At 36.9% G+C, this 15,788-nt stretch overlaps 3 protein-coding genes across 3 annotated transcripts; 2 read left to right on the plus strand and 1 right to left on the minus strand.

The window, feature by feature from the left end:
* Positions 1-4,087: 4,087 nt before the first annotated feature.
* On the minus strand, positions 4,088-6,681 carry LOC110904176 (monothiol glutaredoxin-S7, chloroplastic). The gene is made up of 3 exons (XM_022150006.2): positions 6,345-6,681; positions 4,432-4,701; positions 4,088-4,349 (listed from the first exon to the last, which is right to left on the minus strand). Exons 1-3 carry the CDS (start codon positions 6,541-6,543, stop codon positions 4,294-4,296), a joined length of 525 nt encoding a protein of 174 aa, XP_022005698.1. The 5' UTR covers positions 6,544-6,681; the 3' UTR covers positions 4,088-4,293.
* A 1,010-nt stretch (positions 6,682-7,691) lies between these two features.
* Positions 7,692-11,525, plus strand: LOC110904177. Its single transcript, XM_022150007.2, has 12 exons — positions 7,692-8,024; positions 8,126-8,203; positions 8,706-8,763; positions 8,834-8,914; positions 9,266-9,337; positions 9,465-9,712; positions 9,802-9,873; positions 10,632-10,748; positions 10,844-10,925; positions 11,006-11,052; positions 11,130-11,211; positions 11,306-11,525. Exons 1-12 carry the CDS (start codon positions 7,804-7,806, stop codon positions 11,387-11,389), a joined length of 1,242 nt encoding a protein of 413 aa, XP_022005699.1. The 5' UTR covers positions 7,692-7,803; the 3' UTR covers positions 11,390-11,525.
* A 2,499-nt stretch (positions 11,526-14,024) lies between these two features.
* LOC110907534 lies at positions 14,025-15,501 on the plus strand. Its single transcript, XM_022152501.2, has 4 exons — positions 14,025-14,077; positions 14,153-14,913; positions 15,008-15,217; positions 15,304-15,501. Exons 2-4 carry the CDS (start codon positions 14,176-14,178, stop codon positions 15,451-15,453), a joined length of 1,098 nt encoding a protein of 365 aa, XP_022008193.2. The 5' UTR covers positions 14,025-14,077; positions 14,153-14,175; the 3' UTR covers positions 15,454-15,501.
* The last annotated feature ends 287 nt before the right edge of the window (positions 15,502-15,788 follow it).

Below are 15,788 nucleotides of genomic sequence, written 5' to 3' on the forward strand. Positions count from 1 at the left end.
TGACGTGCTTGTAAGTAAAGGTGCATTCGCGTATGTCGACTTACGTGCTCGTAAATAGAGCAGCAGGCTCGCATGGAGACTGACGTGCTTGTAAGTAAAGGCAGGGGCGGACTTAAGGGTTGCCCAAGGTGGGCGGGCGCACCCCCGGGAAAAAAAAAATTAGTGTTAAGTTCCGTCGAAAATCCCATCCGCACCCTTTGAAATTTTCCGTCCGCACCCCTTGAAATTTTCCGTCCGCACCCCTTGGAATTTTTTTGTCCGCACCCCTTAGGTAAAAAGTGTTATCCATTTATATTTTAAATTTTTTTTAGTAAACTCTTATTTTTTTAAAAACACTACCTAAATTATATAACTTTTAATACCTAAATAACTAAACTCAAATACCCAATACCTTTAACTAGCCCACTACTAAGTCTTAGCCCAATAAACAAACCTAACAAATCAACAATATTTCAAACTAAAATAAAATAAACAAGCCCAAAAGCCTTACATATTCCCTCCCGCTCTCTATCATCCCTGCACGCACGCCAGCGATCAGAACATCAGCGACAACAGCAGCCGCATACCACCGTAATTAGCCATCATACCACCGCCGACCGAACACGGGTAATTTTCTTTGTTATTTTTGATGATTTTTGGTTGATTTTTTGGTTGATTTTTGGTGGGGTGAGACGGAACCGGTAGCCACCTGAAGTGATTTTTTGATGGCAGGAGACATGTGCTTCTTGTTAGTGATGATATTTTGTTTTGTGGTGGGTTATATATTTATATTTTGTTAGTGATGATGGTGATATTTTATCTTTTTTGTGGTGGGTTATATACGATCATGTTTGGGTTTTTTTTTTTTAATGGTGTATATGATGTTTAGATGATTTTTAGTGTGATTTACATTATGATTTCTAGTGTTTGAATACTTGATACATTATGTAACATGTTATGGAGCCATGAACTTATAGATCAATTTGTTTGTGATAGCCGATAGGAACCATGAGTATGAGTAGGGACGTTATGGCGCGACTTCTCAAGAGGAAAGTTGATACATCTTCTGAATTCGTTGATGTGGATACTCTTCCTTCGGATGCTTATAATCGCAAGCCGATTGAATCATATAACGTGAATCAACGAGATGAGATTACAAGGGCATATCTACTAAGAGGACCATATCAACCATTTAGTTTGATGTTCTTTTGTTTTACATGAACCGACCCGACCCGACTCGAACCGACCCGATACGAACCAATTTTTTTACTTATATACCTTGGGGCCTAAAATTTTTAAAAATGTTCCGCACCCCTATGAAAAAATTCCTGGGTCCGCCACTGAGTAAAGGAGCATGCACGTATGGCGACTTACGTGCTCGTAAATAGAGCAGCAGGCTCGCATGGAGACTAGCGTGCTTGTAAGTAAAGGAGCATGCACGTATGGCAACTTATGTGCTCTTATATAAAGGAGCATGCGCGTGGCAACTACGTGCTCCTATGTAGAGGATCATGTGTGCCCGCTTGTATGTAAAGGAGCTGTTTAGGCGTCCATTGGTGTGCGTGAGAATTGCTCGCCGCATTTTCCTGATTGAATGTATTGCCAAACCTGCAAATGTTATTATGAAACGCGGGTTTATTATGAGGTGCCCTGCCTTATGTTAGTCGTTCTTAAACTTAGAGTAAGTTGACAAGATAAATTGTAACAACGGGTTTGATATATTGAAAGGATTGTACCGAAACGTTGTCCTTAGGGGGAGTGTGCTATGTATCCCTACTCCGTAATATGTGAAAATATTTTGACCCTCATAAAGATCTTACATTATGTTAGTCTCTTATTTTATTGCTGCTAAACAAATATCACTAGCGTCATACTGTAATATTGATTGCAAGTAAACAACGAATGTATAAGCTATAAACGTACCGCAAGTAGCGTGTATGTCTAGTAATTGCTCAAACGAAAAAAGGAACCATGTATGTATGGTAACAATAAATCTTAATTTTATGCCTTTTATTTGTTACAAACCCGATGACTAGTAAGACCACGTATAGTCATAAAGTCCCTTTGGGGGCGTTATGCGACAAGTGGCGAAATGCGTAAGAAGGAGGCTTTATGAGGCTTTATATCACAAGAGGGTGTAGTGGTAAGGGGGTTATATAACCCCTTCAATTATACATACATATGTATGTATGTATATGTGTATGAGTGGGGCGAAACATTGTGCAACGCTATCATCTTCGCGGGGACTGGACTTGAAGACCCCATGGCGCCCGCCGTAGTGGCGTTGGGCGGCGCTATGGGGCGCTATAGTCTCTTTTGCCGTGATATAATCCCCACTACGAGCAGCCTAATAAACATCCACAAATAAAGCCAAAATGTCTAATTGTTGGTTTACACGTGCCATCCCAACATTAATATGGCAACCCTAACATGCCAGGTTTTTTAATGACGCGTTTTAAAAACAAGCCATGTTATTGACCCAAAACTTATTTTTCTGTCCTATCAAGAATTGCCGCCATAATATAAGATTCTAAGTTTTATGACGGATATCAATTTAAACACTAATGTGAGATTACGAGTCTCAGAGGATTAAGTGACACCCATATGAGATCACGAGTCTAAAAAGTATTACATGGCGCTAATGAGATTTAAAAAACGAGATCTTTCATCTCGGATGATACATTATGATGCTTAGGCAAATGAGATAAAGAAATGGTGCGACTATTATGATGGTGAGATTAACAGGTCAATAGATGCCACATAATGGGTTAAAATTACCATCATCTTATGCAGTGAATCACGTTGGAGCATGTAATAGGATGTTCTGCATACCACAGGAGGATACAAGATATACATTGCGGCAACATTTAAATATGCATTTGCCTACAAGCCATCTGATATAGTGATATATCAGGTAAATCTTGATTTCGGAACATTCAATTACTTAACTTCTAATTATTTGGCTAAAATACACAAACAAGCATTACTTTAAAACTTATTTCCTCTTGAATTAGAGGTGTACAGCTGACTGTGGTTGGATTACGGGACAGCCATATTGCTTATAGGGCCTCTACTTAATGGAGCTAACACTTAAGTGGTGTTTGTTTTTCTAAAAAAGATCTGTGCAGGTTCTTATGTCTGCGCCACGCAGACCACGTGCAGACATTGTCATCTGCAGACTGTTTGTTTTCCCAAAGATCGTTTCATTAAAAAACGTATGCACGAGCTCTTCTTGGTACAGTCACTTCTAAGATCTTCTAAGGTCTGCAGAAGGTTAAACATCACCACCCACCACCACCCACCATCCACATCCACCACCTACCACCACCGTCCAACATCACTACCACTACCCACCACCACCAATTTATTTTAGAAGTCTACATATATTAAAAAACAAGCAGCCTTCTTCTTGCAGACTGCGGAGGTTCGGTCCACCTCTTCTTCTAAAGATGTGGTCCGCAAACTACAGACGTTTTACCTCTTAAAAAACAAAGAGCATCTTATAGTTTACAAGGTGGTAAAATCGTAAAACCATGTTTTTCCTTAAATAGCATGATATAATATTTTCATGACATCATAAATGCATGCTATCTTCAGGTTCCTAATGATCCGGATCTTGCAAGATATTGGGGCATTGTTGACGAGTTTAATGTAACAATTCGTCACACGTTGGTATAAAATAAAAAGCAAGAAAAATTTAAAAGTATTTTAAGTTATATTTAAGATGCAGTTGCGTTGCGATGCCTGAGTGGCGGATCTAGTATTTTTTTTTTCACCGGGTTCCTTTTGGTAGATTCTCACTAATTTTTTTCCAAATCATACAAGGTTTCCACTAATTTTTTCCATTTTTTGCCAAACCGAGGGGGTTCCTGGGAACCCCCAAAACACCTCTGGATCCGCCACTGGCCTCACAAAATCCATTGCACATATGGTCTTCAAAAACAAGAATTTTGAGGAAAGTTGCTTCAAGGCAGCTAGTTGAGCTTGCAAATACAAGCACATTAGCAGATCCGAATGTGGCTGATCAAATGATTGCTTTTCTGATTCATAATTAGCCAGTTTTATGAACTAGCTAGTTACATGCTTATAAAGATAAATAAAATTCGCATACTGAAACGACAAACCATGATGTCGGTTTGAAAAGAAACATTGTATGAAAGTCTGATACGTGACTAGAACCATGTCCTTTCATAAATATCAACTTAAACCTCCTTCGAGTTATTATAAACTTAAATACATAACACATGGAATATGGAACATGGTATATAGTTTGTTTTCCAACAATTATGGAGGGTTTATACAAACCTGAATCAATCAGGATAATGATGCCTTCTCCAATATTTCCTGCAACTCCCCGCTCTTGTATGCATCTGCAATAAGAGACGGTAATTAACTATTGAACAATATGCATCGAAATGGACGTGTTTTAAAGCCAAAAGTGAGTTAACTTACCAACGGTTATGTCACAACCACCAAAGAACTCCCCATCAATGTAAAGTTGCGGAAATGTTGGCCACTGTGAATATTCCTTTAACCCTTGACGCAACATTTCGTTTTCAAGAATGTTAACTGTTTCAAACGGTACATTTACCGCCTTCAAAATAGAAACAACTGTGTTTGAGAAGCCACATTGTGGGAAGTCCTTAGTTCCCTTCATGAATACGATGACCTTGTGTGATGTAACAACTTTATCCAAAGTAGTCTTCAACTCGGGGCTTAATGCTGTAAGTACATGAACCCGTATAAAAAGTTAAATAACAATCTGTACCAATTTCCATCTTAATCATACTTTTGAGTTTCCATTATGTAAATTGCACTAAAAACTGAACCAAATTCTTCGAAAATATAAAAAAAAAAATAAAATTGGTAATGCTAATGTGTGCTAAACTATATGCTACATCTCACACTCTGTATATAGCATAGTTGTAAATGGCGAATAGCGACAAATGACAATAAGGTACCTATAATCCTATATGCCACATAGCGAATAGCGATACACTACAAAAAAATTTATATGTATATTATATCAAAATACCCTGGTATATAGGCTATTTTACATGTATATTTAACAAAAACCTAAACTCCAGTTATTTTATAGCTATATTTAATCGCTATTTATATTTTAAAAATAAAAATAAAATAAACTAAAATCCCGCTATTTGGCTACCTTACACCTATACGCTTCACTATTCGCTATAGCGACCGCTATGGTTGATTACTTGATTACAAATATACCTTTTCCCTATGAATCAACTATGACAGTAGGGTTGTTCACGAGCCGAACCGAACCGATCCGACCGTTGCTCGTGCTCGGTTAGTTTACAAAGAGAACCGAACCGAACCAAGCGTTTTTTTAACTTAGCCAAAGACGAACGAGCGCCTTTCAATCCGAGTATTTTTCGAACGAACGTCGAGAGAGTATCGAGCGTCACATAACAAATAGAAAAGTGACGATGGGGTTGTTAGTTTTTAGAGTAAAGTACAGTTTTCGTCCCTAAGGTTTCGTCTAATTAGAACACAAGTATAAATTTACGAAATAACAAGGAATAGAAAAACACTCAACTAGTTGTACCGAGATCATCTGAGCGGAAAGATGAATCGTCGAACGATTGAAGCAAACCTTGGAGCAAACCTTGGATCTATGAGAAGTTTGAAATCAATGAACCGATTGAAGCAAAACCTTAGGGAGTTGGCGTCTTGAAGACGGAGAATTTGAACAATGATGGTTGATGCAGGGTTTAATTAGGATTATGTACTTTAGAACTGAATGGCGGGTTGACACTTAAGTATCGATCGACCTTTCACATTCGGTATTTTGATATTTTGACTCAATTACTCTGGATTATTAGGCAATGGACTATTGGTATCAGCCTTCAATTCTATAATTAAATGAGCTCTAGATGGATCTTGGACGAAACATTGTTAATATGCATCTCTAGTTATTTTATTATGATATATACATATATATATTAAAAAATTATTCAAGCCAACCGAGTCGAACCGAACTGAGCGGACCTTTGCTCATCCTCGGTTCGTTTCAACCGAACCGATCCGAACCGACTGCGTTTTTCAATCGAGCAGAATTGAACAAGCAAATTCCGAACATTTTTCGATAGAGCATCGAACGAGTCTCGAGCAATTTGAACAGCCCTATATGACAGTAGTCACTAATTCTAGACTCTATGAGTTCAAGATTCAATTTTTATAAAATCTAAAACTCAGATAAACATAATACTCCTTAAACCTACAAGCAAAACAATTCTTGACAACGTTTTACACACACAAAAGCTAACCCTAAGTGAAAGGGTGAAAGATATTATTAATTAGTTAGGGATTCTTAAAACTAGTGTAGTAAAAACATATACCAGCAAAGCATCCAATTCTTCTTGCAGGAACTCCAGTCCTAATAGCGTGAGAGCTGAATTTTAAGGTGCCAAAGGTGGCGGTACGAGGTTGGTAGCGCAGTGCAGAGCGATTGATTGTGGATGCACGGGAAACAAATTCGAAAGAGGGGATTCGTGATGAGGAGGCCAATTGCGAGTGAAAGGTGATAGAGGACGACATCGTTTACAACCTGATTATGTTGCAGAAGTTCAGTGGTAGATGGAGGATTTTGGATCGACCTGCACACGATGTGTTCGATGAAATGCCGTCGATGTTGAAGATTTTGCAAGTTACTGATGGGATGGGCTCCTCTAATAAGCCTGCGTAAGTTGTGCACCACGTGTTTGGGCTAACCCTTAAATTACTATTTTAGCCTTTTGATTTTGAATTCATTTTATTTTATTTTAAGCGTTCATAAATGAATATAACTCATAAAACTTCCTCTCGAAAAGACATATGTCTCTATCAAGTGAACTAACCTCATATTAGCTAAGTAGAACCTATCTCATTGTTTCTTCTCGGTGATAAAGTTTACTAAAAAAGTAAGAAAAAATAGTAGTTTAGCAAATTGAACGATTTGGCGGTTTGCTTTGTTATCATTCTAAAATGATTATTGGTTTGGTCGAGATTTTATGTTCAAAACGAATCAAGCTGAATCGCATACATGTGTATTTTTGAGTTCATTTCAATTGGAAACTAAAAAGAAATTAAGCAAGACTAATGTTTATAAGATTATATCATTATTTAATAAAATATACGTAGACAATTAACTAGTTAATAGTTAAAAAGCTTAAAATTGTGTTCATGTAAGAAGGAATGGTGATTATTAAAGAATCGATACGAAAAAAACAGAAGATGTTGGATTTCATCAATAGAATAAAAATTCTAACACAACCATGTTTGGAGAATGAGAGAAGTGTGAGAGGAGAGGAGGGGGAGGACTATCGTGCGACCATGATCTGCCGGTGTATGATGAGAGTAGAGAGAGAGAGCGAGGAAGAGAGGCGTATTTTGACACTCTCCATATGAGGCAAAAATTGACGAGCTCATGGACCTACCTCTCTCATAAAAGCGCCCCCTTCTACACCTCTCTCAACACGTGACCACTTTTATGATTTATGAATGTGATGATCAATAGACCTTATTGCAGATGTTCTTAATCGATGAGATATAATTTTTTATGATGCATAATAATAGTTATTATTATTTAATAAAATGAGATATTTGATAAAGGAAAAAAAACCCCTCAATAAAAGGGAAGAAAAAGTAAGTGTGCAGATAATGAATTAGGATATAGGAATCATAATAAAGATTTTTACTACAGTAATATAAAACCCAAACTCCTGTTGATTTGATTGGCCGGGAGCTATATATCTTATCAGATATCCCCGGTGTCGCTTAACGGCAGGTGGCGCCACATTGCATCAACCCCATACAAAAATGGCCGCCGGATGTATAACTACTTGCACCCTTTCTCCCCATTCCCCTTCTTCCTTTACCCACACTCCGTCGTCAGTTATCATCAAGAGCTTCAATCTAAAATTCCAGCAAAATGAAAAAACCGGAACGCACGGACGATACAGAGCCAGTCTCATCATGAATCCTGAATCATTCGAAGTCGGTAGACTAATCGGAAGCTACGGCTTCATGAACGTCACCAGGTATTAAAACCCCCCCTACCTCACTCAAACTATCTTCCTATCCTATCAATTCCAATTGCTTCTTTTATTTGAGAATTTGTGTATTTGTGCAAATTGTGCAGTTATGATACTTCACCGCAGTTACAAGACGTAGGGGGGTTGAAGTTTCAGGATGTTAGAGAAGGTGATGTGCAAATTAGGTCAGTAATATCTAAGATATCGGGTTTGAGATATCGGTTATCGCTGTGGGATATCCGTAATTTTAATATCATGCTAAATTCATGTATATAGCAAATTAACACTGACAATTCAGTATACTTTCATACCCTGCAACTTGCAAAACACTAACAATTGTAGCGAAGCAGGAACTGACGTAGACTTAAAACACTAACAATTAAGACTTAAAACACTAATAGCATCAATAAGAAGAAAGCCGAATGGTAGAACTAAGAAGAAAGGTACTGATATCAGGAAAATCGATTATATTTCGGTCAAATATCGGTGAATATCGCTGATATAATCGGTACCGATATTTTGTACCAATATCTCAGCAGGGGACCGATAACCGATATATCACTGATATATCGGTGATATATTGGGATAATATTTAAAATTGATGTTTAAGTATCACAGTTTAGGGTTTTAGTTGATCATGATTGTTTATATGTTGTTTTTTGTTTTAATGTTACAGCTTTTCTGCAGACTTTACGAAGGACGAGTAGCGCAGGGCCCGCGTAAGGGCACTCCAATCATTTTTAAAGTAAGATGCATTTGGTTTTGCTGAACAAACATTTCTGTTATTGATGCTTATGTTATTGTTGATCGTATAGGTTTATCCGGGGAAGCAAATAGGCGGTCTTGAGGCTGATATGATGGCATCAAATGAGCTGAAATCTCATGCTTTTCTTCAAGTACATTTAGAACATTATATTTGACCAATTGAGTTGTTGTGGAGGGTTCAATACATAACCTTAAATAGTGCGACAACCGTTTTGAAACATTCGTTTATTTGATCTAGGCTTCTAACATTAGTGTTAGAATAAATCATGGTTGTGTGAATATGCTTGAATTGATATATACATATGTGCATAGGGTAGGGTTCATTTGAGAACCACTCTTATTGCGAGAACCACGAGAACCAATTCGAGCACATATGTATGATTAAGATTGGCTCTTGCACTATTTGTGGTTATGTGTTGAACCTTCCCCTTGATTTGCTTTTCTACATACAGTGATTCATAGTGATGAGATCTTCTCTGCAGAGTTGTTCACAGTCTATCAGCAAAAACATTCAAATTCTTTTAGGAGGTTTCGAGACTAAAACGGGAGAGCAGGTTGTCAACATCCAATAATCTGATATACATTGAATCTGTTATAAATTTCTTTTTTTTTAAGTTCCTCTTAATGTTTTCATTTTATGAAGATTATGACTACTATATTTGTAATCTAAATAATAAACAGTGGCTTGCATTTCGCAACGATGGGAAATACAGCGCAACAGACTATGCCAAAGCTTCAAGTGAGAAACTTTCAAAAAATCGTGCTCTTGGAGAGCAAAAATCCTGGAATCCCTTTGAAGAAGAATCGAATATGAAAAGAAAAAGATTTTTTATTATTAAACTTCTTCAAGGTGTTTTATCTGGTTTGGCATACATGCATGACCATGAAAGATTACATCAGAGCCTTGGCCCATCTTCAGTCGTTCTCAAGTACGTAATTATTATTGTTTCTTTTTTCTTGAAGACGCGATTTGTAGTGTATTAAAAAGGTAAATTAAACGTATGTGTTGGTATTGCAGTACAATGGTAGATAAAGATGCTGCTTATCTTGTTCCAAGGCTCCGTGATCTTGCCTTCTCAGTTGATATACGGTATGCTTGTGGTGATAGTCATAACTAAGGCTGTAAACGAACCGAACGTTCAGCGAACAGTTCGTGAACCGTTCGGCAGGAAGTTCGTTTATGTTCGTTCGTTTAATAAACGAACGAACATGAACAAGAAATTTCGTTCGATTAGTTAAATGAACGAACATGAACAGAGGTCTCGTTCGTTCGATTGTGTTCGTGAACGTTCGGTAAGGTGTTCGTGAACATTCGTTGATTTGCGTTCGTTTATGTTCGTATATTTGTGTTTTAATTGAAGATCTTTGTACTTTCTTATATTTTATTAGTACTTTTTATATTATTAAACTTTTATTTATTTTATTACCCTAACAACGAAACTAGGAAACTCATTTTCACCTTGTTTAAGCATCATTTTCCTTTCGTTTCTCATTATTTACATCGGCGAATACGATCGACCTCCGTTCCACAATAAGGGATTCAAATTCGAGTGCTACTCTCTGGGCCATCTATCTTTATCCTTCGTCGCGTTCGCCAAATTTATTTGTGTTCGTTTGTGTTCGTGAACCGTTCGCGAACACACTCATTTCCTTAATGAACGAACACGAACATAAAATCCCGTTCGGTAAGTGTTCATGAGCCGTTCGTGAACACATTTATTTCCTTAATGAACGAACACGAACAAGGCCTTGTTCGTGTCCGTTCGGTTTGTTTACAGCCCTAGTCATAACTGAATGTATTCTTTTTTATAAACAACCTTTGATTAATTTAATAGCTTTTCGCTCTAGATTTTCAAGCTTAGAGGAAAATGCATATGGATTGTCTGAAGGTCTTTGGAGACGAGCAAGATCATCTGGGGCGTATACGACTATGGAAAAACGAGCTTTTGGAATAGCAGATGATATGTAAATGTCTTACCTTAATTTTTACTAATAGTGTAAAAATATATATAATTGGTATTGTTTACTCATACTCGGTTATTCTTTTTTTATATATATAGTTATGGAGCTGGTCTTCTTTTTGCAACTTTGGCTTTTATTCCATTTTGTGAAGCAGGAATTGTGGATAGCCTTTCATTGCAAGCAAGTTCACATAACTATTTTGAAGCCATTTTTCCTCCTTTCTTTATAAATATATATAAAATCTGGTTTTGAACTTGCAGAGGCTGCTAGAGACGACTTTCAAACTTGATCTTGCGGCTACCAGAGAGTAACAACTCTATTAAATTTTTTAAATAATATATTGTAGTCATAAATTAACACACATTCTGCCTATGTTTTGATTAGGTATTGCTTAGCTGATGATCGGTTTCTAGACGCTGTTAAGTTTTTGGATTCGGGTGATGGTGCTGGCTGGGAGTTATTGCAGGTTCTGTTTCATTTTATGGATTTGGGTGTGTTTGTTTGTCACGTCAGAGTTATTATGTTGCTATTATTTTTACTTTTGTTTTGATTAAATGCAGATGATGTTGAATCCTGACTTCAGGAACAGGCCAATTGCTGAAGCTGTATTGAAACATAGGTTCTTCGCTGCAGCTCTTCTTTGAAGTTTTCTTATAGTAACGGGAATTATTGGCTACTAACTAATATGGCAAAACACTGTAATCATTTTTGTGTTAATTTAGCTGAATATTTTGTTTCATTTGAGACTATAACCGACAAAAACACTATCCTTCATTGTTGTTTTATGTATAGAAAAAAAGGACGAAAATCTGCTAGTTCAAACTAAACAGAAACATGATTACTGATTAGCATTACCAAACTGGAAAAAAAAATTAGAATAATCTGAAGACATTCTGATTCGGGATCCCTCGGTTATTCGAATTACGCGTCCTTCGCTCTATCGCTTGCCTTATGAGTTGTCGCAGTTGGTGAATCTCAAAACAGTACTACAAAATAGATAAGTATTTATAACAAACTAAGAGCACCCACCATGGATGTGTGTTTGTATATGTCTTCGGGTGTGCCACATGGCACCTGACCGACCAATGAGAAAGTTCTCTTTCCTGCCCTATTTAGACCGTGGGGTATGGTGGGGCGGGGATTTGGGGCATGGGTTGACACGTGTAACTTTGAAAACTCAATTCACAAACCCATTTTGTATGGGGTATGGTGGGCGTGGCTTGGCTGGCGTGGCCAAGCCACATCAACTTTTTTTTTAATATATATATATATATATATATATATATAGGGGAAAGATAAATCGAAAACCCGGTTGAGTTGACTAAACCCTGAAAACCCATTAACCACCATTGATTAAGCTTGATGGATGGTTGAGATTCATTTTGGGCACTAGTGAAATATGAATTCCTTTGTGACTATTTTTTAATATAAATCATGTACCTAGAGGGGCAATGTGGGAAAAGCTTAATATACTCTCGTAGAACAGACAAAACTCTGCATGAGTGTAAGAAGCTTTACATCAAACATCAAACACCTGCATCATTACACCCCTAATCCTAAAAACCCTACATCAGTCTACAATTTCAAAAACCACAAAATATTACCAGAGACTCACATAACTCTCTCATACTCTTCAACAACCCCTCTCAAATTAACCCCAAAATCACCGGAGAGTCACCCTCTCTCATCATCTTCACCGGAGAGTCGCTCTCTCTCATCATCTTCATCAAGCGTATAACTTCATCGACGAAGATATTCAACAAATCACCGTAGAATTTCAACGGTCACCGGAAGAAAAAAATCAGGCTAAAAACGAGAGGGGTTCAGGTGCGTCGCTCTCTTGGTTGACTGAAATCATCAACTTTGTTTTAGCTATTCAGAATTAGGGTGTTTTATAATAGAGATTATAGGGTTTTTTAAGACTTTTGAAAATGCTGGATTGCTTTATACCCATTTGGGTTTTTCTTAATTACAGGTACCATTAGGGGTTTTTGTTGGTTTTAAATAATCTCACTTGTTAAAAAAGAAAGTTGAAAAATTTAGGTAGTTATGAAAATAAAGAATATAAACTATTAAACAGTTTTCAAAGTGCTCGGTTTCTTCATACATCTGGTTTTCTGTTAATGACAGGGGTAACTTTAGGGGTTTTTGGGGATGAACACATGATCAATTTGGGGGGGGGGGGGGTGGGGGGTGTGGTTTGTGGGTTAATTTTGATCCAGAAAAAAAAATACACTGATAGTGTGTACTTGTTCATTCTAAGGAAACAAAACTCTGCTTGCTATAAACTGATCTGGGCCATAGTGATCTACTGTTAATTGGAGTCCTATATTTGTTATCTACTGGTGATATGTGTCTGTTAGAAAAGTCATGTGGTCCATATATTGACTGCCTCTTTATCTCATACTTTTGCAGGAATCCGTTGTAACAGCTAAGAATAACAAAACAAATCCAACCAAAAAAATGACCACAGGTGCTTATAAATTACAAAAACTATGATCAATTATGCTTACAGATTAAAAACCATTTTGTCTTTATTGATGTTGACTACAAATAAAAAATGCAGCTAAAAAGGTTCGTGATACCCCGGTGCTTGAGAAGCGCAAAAACAGGCAACAAATATGTACGTAACTACTTTTAATTCATTACATGTTTGTTGTCATGTTATGTCTAATTTCCATAAGCTTTCTAAAAACAGTGACACGGGATACTAATACATGCGGACCAGCAATGCGGACAAGGGGGGCTAAAAAAGGTTTAAATTTAGTCTTTATTTTTTTAATAAATATTTTGGTAAAGGTTGTTAGTAGTTCGTGATCTATATAAAACTTGTACAAATGCAGTTAAGGAAGCACATTGTGAGGAGAAGGTACGCAGAAGAAAGCTAATAAGTACGTAAAAAAGCATTTTTTTTCTTTCGATTGTCTAATAGTAATGCTTTATATAAATAATAAAACAAATATGGTGCCACAGTTTTACCAGACAGTGACTTGGACACTCCGATGGAAAACATTGAGAAAAGAAATAAAGGTACATTTTTTAATGTATGGAAAGCTTTGGTTACATTCTTCTTGAATCTAATATTTATGTGTACATGACTTTGTAAAACATTTGTAAGGCGAGGGCGATCAGGACGGGCCGGCAACACGTACAAGAGGAGGTACAAAACTGTACTAGACATGATCTTTGAGAGTCTAAATAAAATGAATATATGTTTCAATACTTGGCTTAGGTACTTTAATGCTAATTGTTTACAAAAAAATGTATATTTACAGCTCAGCGATGGCGTGAGGATAGCAAACCAAAGAAAAATGTCAAAAGGAAACTAATAAGTACGTAAACACACCCCACTACTACTTTCCTTCTTTATGAAATATGAAAATCGTAACCAAAAGTTGTTATCTTAGTTTCAGCAGATGGTGACTCACAGATGACTGCAGATACAGCTCTACCAAAACAGGATGCAATTGCTGTAAAAAAAACAAAAAAAGTAAAACATGATCGGGTGGAAACCCGAAGTGGCAAACACGCAAAAACGACGCATAAGTGGCCTAAATTAAAAACACGTTCGTCACCTATGCAGTTGTTCAAATGCATCAAGTCTCTAACGAGGAACCAACAAGAAGACGTTAATAGGATGGGTTTTGGAAAAATGTTGTCATTCAACATCAGTGGGATACCTCTAAAAATTGCCCACTATGTTGTGGACCACTTTAACCCAGAAGAAATGGCTATTGAAATGCCATGTGGGTCAATAGATGTTGATGTTGAGTCTGTCCATGACCTTCTAGGGATTCCTAAGAAGGGCATAGACATGCAAAATGTACGAACATATTCAAAGCTTGATGTTGCTGTTGAAGCATGGAGAAAACGATATCGTAAACGATTTGTGGCACCAACGAACCTGGCACGATCTATACTCACAAGTGATGAAGCCAACAGTTTTCATTTCCGACTGGACTTCCTGATGTTATTCTTAACCGTCATGGTTGAGTGTAACAAAAATGGGCGAATGAAAGAGTGGATTTTGAAAACTTTTACTGGAGACACGGATTTCAGTAAAATCAATTGGTGTGCCTATCTGATCCAACAAATCAAATCATGTAAAGATGGCTGGAAGAGTTGTGATCCTGAATCTCCATTTTCTGGACCACTCACACTTTTGGCTGTAAGTGTCCTGTTTAACAAAACTTACTAACAATATAGGCATACAACATTTGTTTTGTTATCTTACCGCTTGTTTTTTTTTCGCCGTTACACAGTTGCTATATGTCGACAGAGTTAAATGCACAGGATTTCCAGTTGACCGGACAATATACCCAATCGTATTCTGGAACAAATACGAACTGAAAAAAAGAGAACGGTTTGAGATAAAAAGAGGTGGCTTTGGTGGAGAGGATTTGCATGAAGTTGGTGTGGTTAGACGGGATCCAAGAAAAACAGAGTTACATGCTAATGATGAAGTTCTGAGTGTAAGATTAATAATTATAACCAATTACAAAATAATTATGTTCTTTCGAAAATTAGTTAAAAATGTATTTTATAACTTTGTTTGTAGAATGAGATTGCATTGATAGAAAAACATTTGGACGTGATGGAGGCGAAAAGAGTTACGGTGGAAAAAAAATTGGAAGTAGTGTTCAATGCTCATCCAGACAACGAGCAAGTTAAAAAATTGATACAACGATTTGAGAAAATTGTACACTAAAAAAAAACAAGGATATCGCTGTGGCCTGATTCCCCAAGGAAAAAAATTGCTGGGGTCCTCATGTCTCTTAACAAGACAGTCCAAAACCCAGATAATGATTACACAGAAGGTACAACGGGAAAACGGATATATATCACTTCATTGAATATGTACTCAGTTTTTTCTACAAGCTGTTGCTAATTTGAATATTTTTTTTAAATGCAGACCCTGAAGATGATGTGCTAAACGCGGCTGCAGTGGCAAAGATCAATGGTATGACCTTTTTTACAAAACATATTTATCTTTTTTTATTTGCAAATAATCGTTTACACGAAAAAAGTATTCATATGTATTTG

This window comes from Helianthus annuus, chromosome 14 (assembly GCF_002127325.2).
Source record: "Helianthus annuus cultivar XRQ/B chromosome 14, HanXRQr2.0-SUNRISE, whole genome shotgun sequence".
NCBI lineage: Eukaryota > Viridiplantae > Streptophyta > Magnoliopsida > Asterales > Asteraceae > Helianthus > Helianthus annuus.

What these genes read in the sequence shown, in the direction of transcription:
- LOC110904176 (XM_022150006.2), bottom strand. Translation starts at nt 6,543, where the DNA reads ATGTCGTCCTCTATCACCTTTCACTCGCAATTGGCCTCCTCATCACGA. An exon ending in AAGAATTGGATGCTTTGCTG is followed by an intron (nt 4,702 to 6,344) that starts GTATATGTTTTT and finishes ATGTACTTACAG; the next exon opens with CATTAAGCCCCGAGTTGAAG. An exon ending in TGGTTGTGACATAACCGTTG is followed by an intron (nt 4,350 to 4,431) that starts GTAAGTTAACTC and finishes CTCTTATTGCAG; the next exon opens with ATGCATACAAGAGCGGGGAG.
- LOC110904177 (XM_022150007.2), top strand. Translation starts at nt 7,804, where the DNA reads ATGGCCGCCGGATGTATAACTACTTGCACCCTTTCTCCCCATTCCCCT. An exon ending in GGCTTCATGAACGTCACCAG is followed by an intron (nt 8,025 to 8,125) that starts GTATTAAAACCC and finishes CAAATTGTGCAG; the next exon opens with TTATGATACTTCACCGCAGT. An exon ending in TGGATAGCCTTTCATTGCAA is followed by an intron (nt 10,926 to 11,005) that starts GCAAGTTCACAT and finishes TTGAACTTGCAG; the next exon opens with AGGCTGCTAGAGACGACTTT.
- LOC110907534 (XM_022152501.2), top strand. Translation starts at nt 14,176, where the DNA reads ATGACTGCAGATACAGCTCTACCAAAACAGGATGCAATTGCTGTAAAA. An exon ending in GACCACTCACACTTTTGGCT is followed by an intron (nt 14,914 to 15,007) that starts GTAAGTGTCCTG and finishes GCCGTTACACAG; the next exon opens with TTGCTATATGTCGACAGAGT. An exon ending in CTAATGATGAAGTTCTGAGT is followed by an intron (nt 15,218 to 15,303) that starts GTAAGATTAATA and finishes CTTTGTTTGTAG; the next exon opens with AATGAGATTGCATTGATAGA.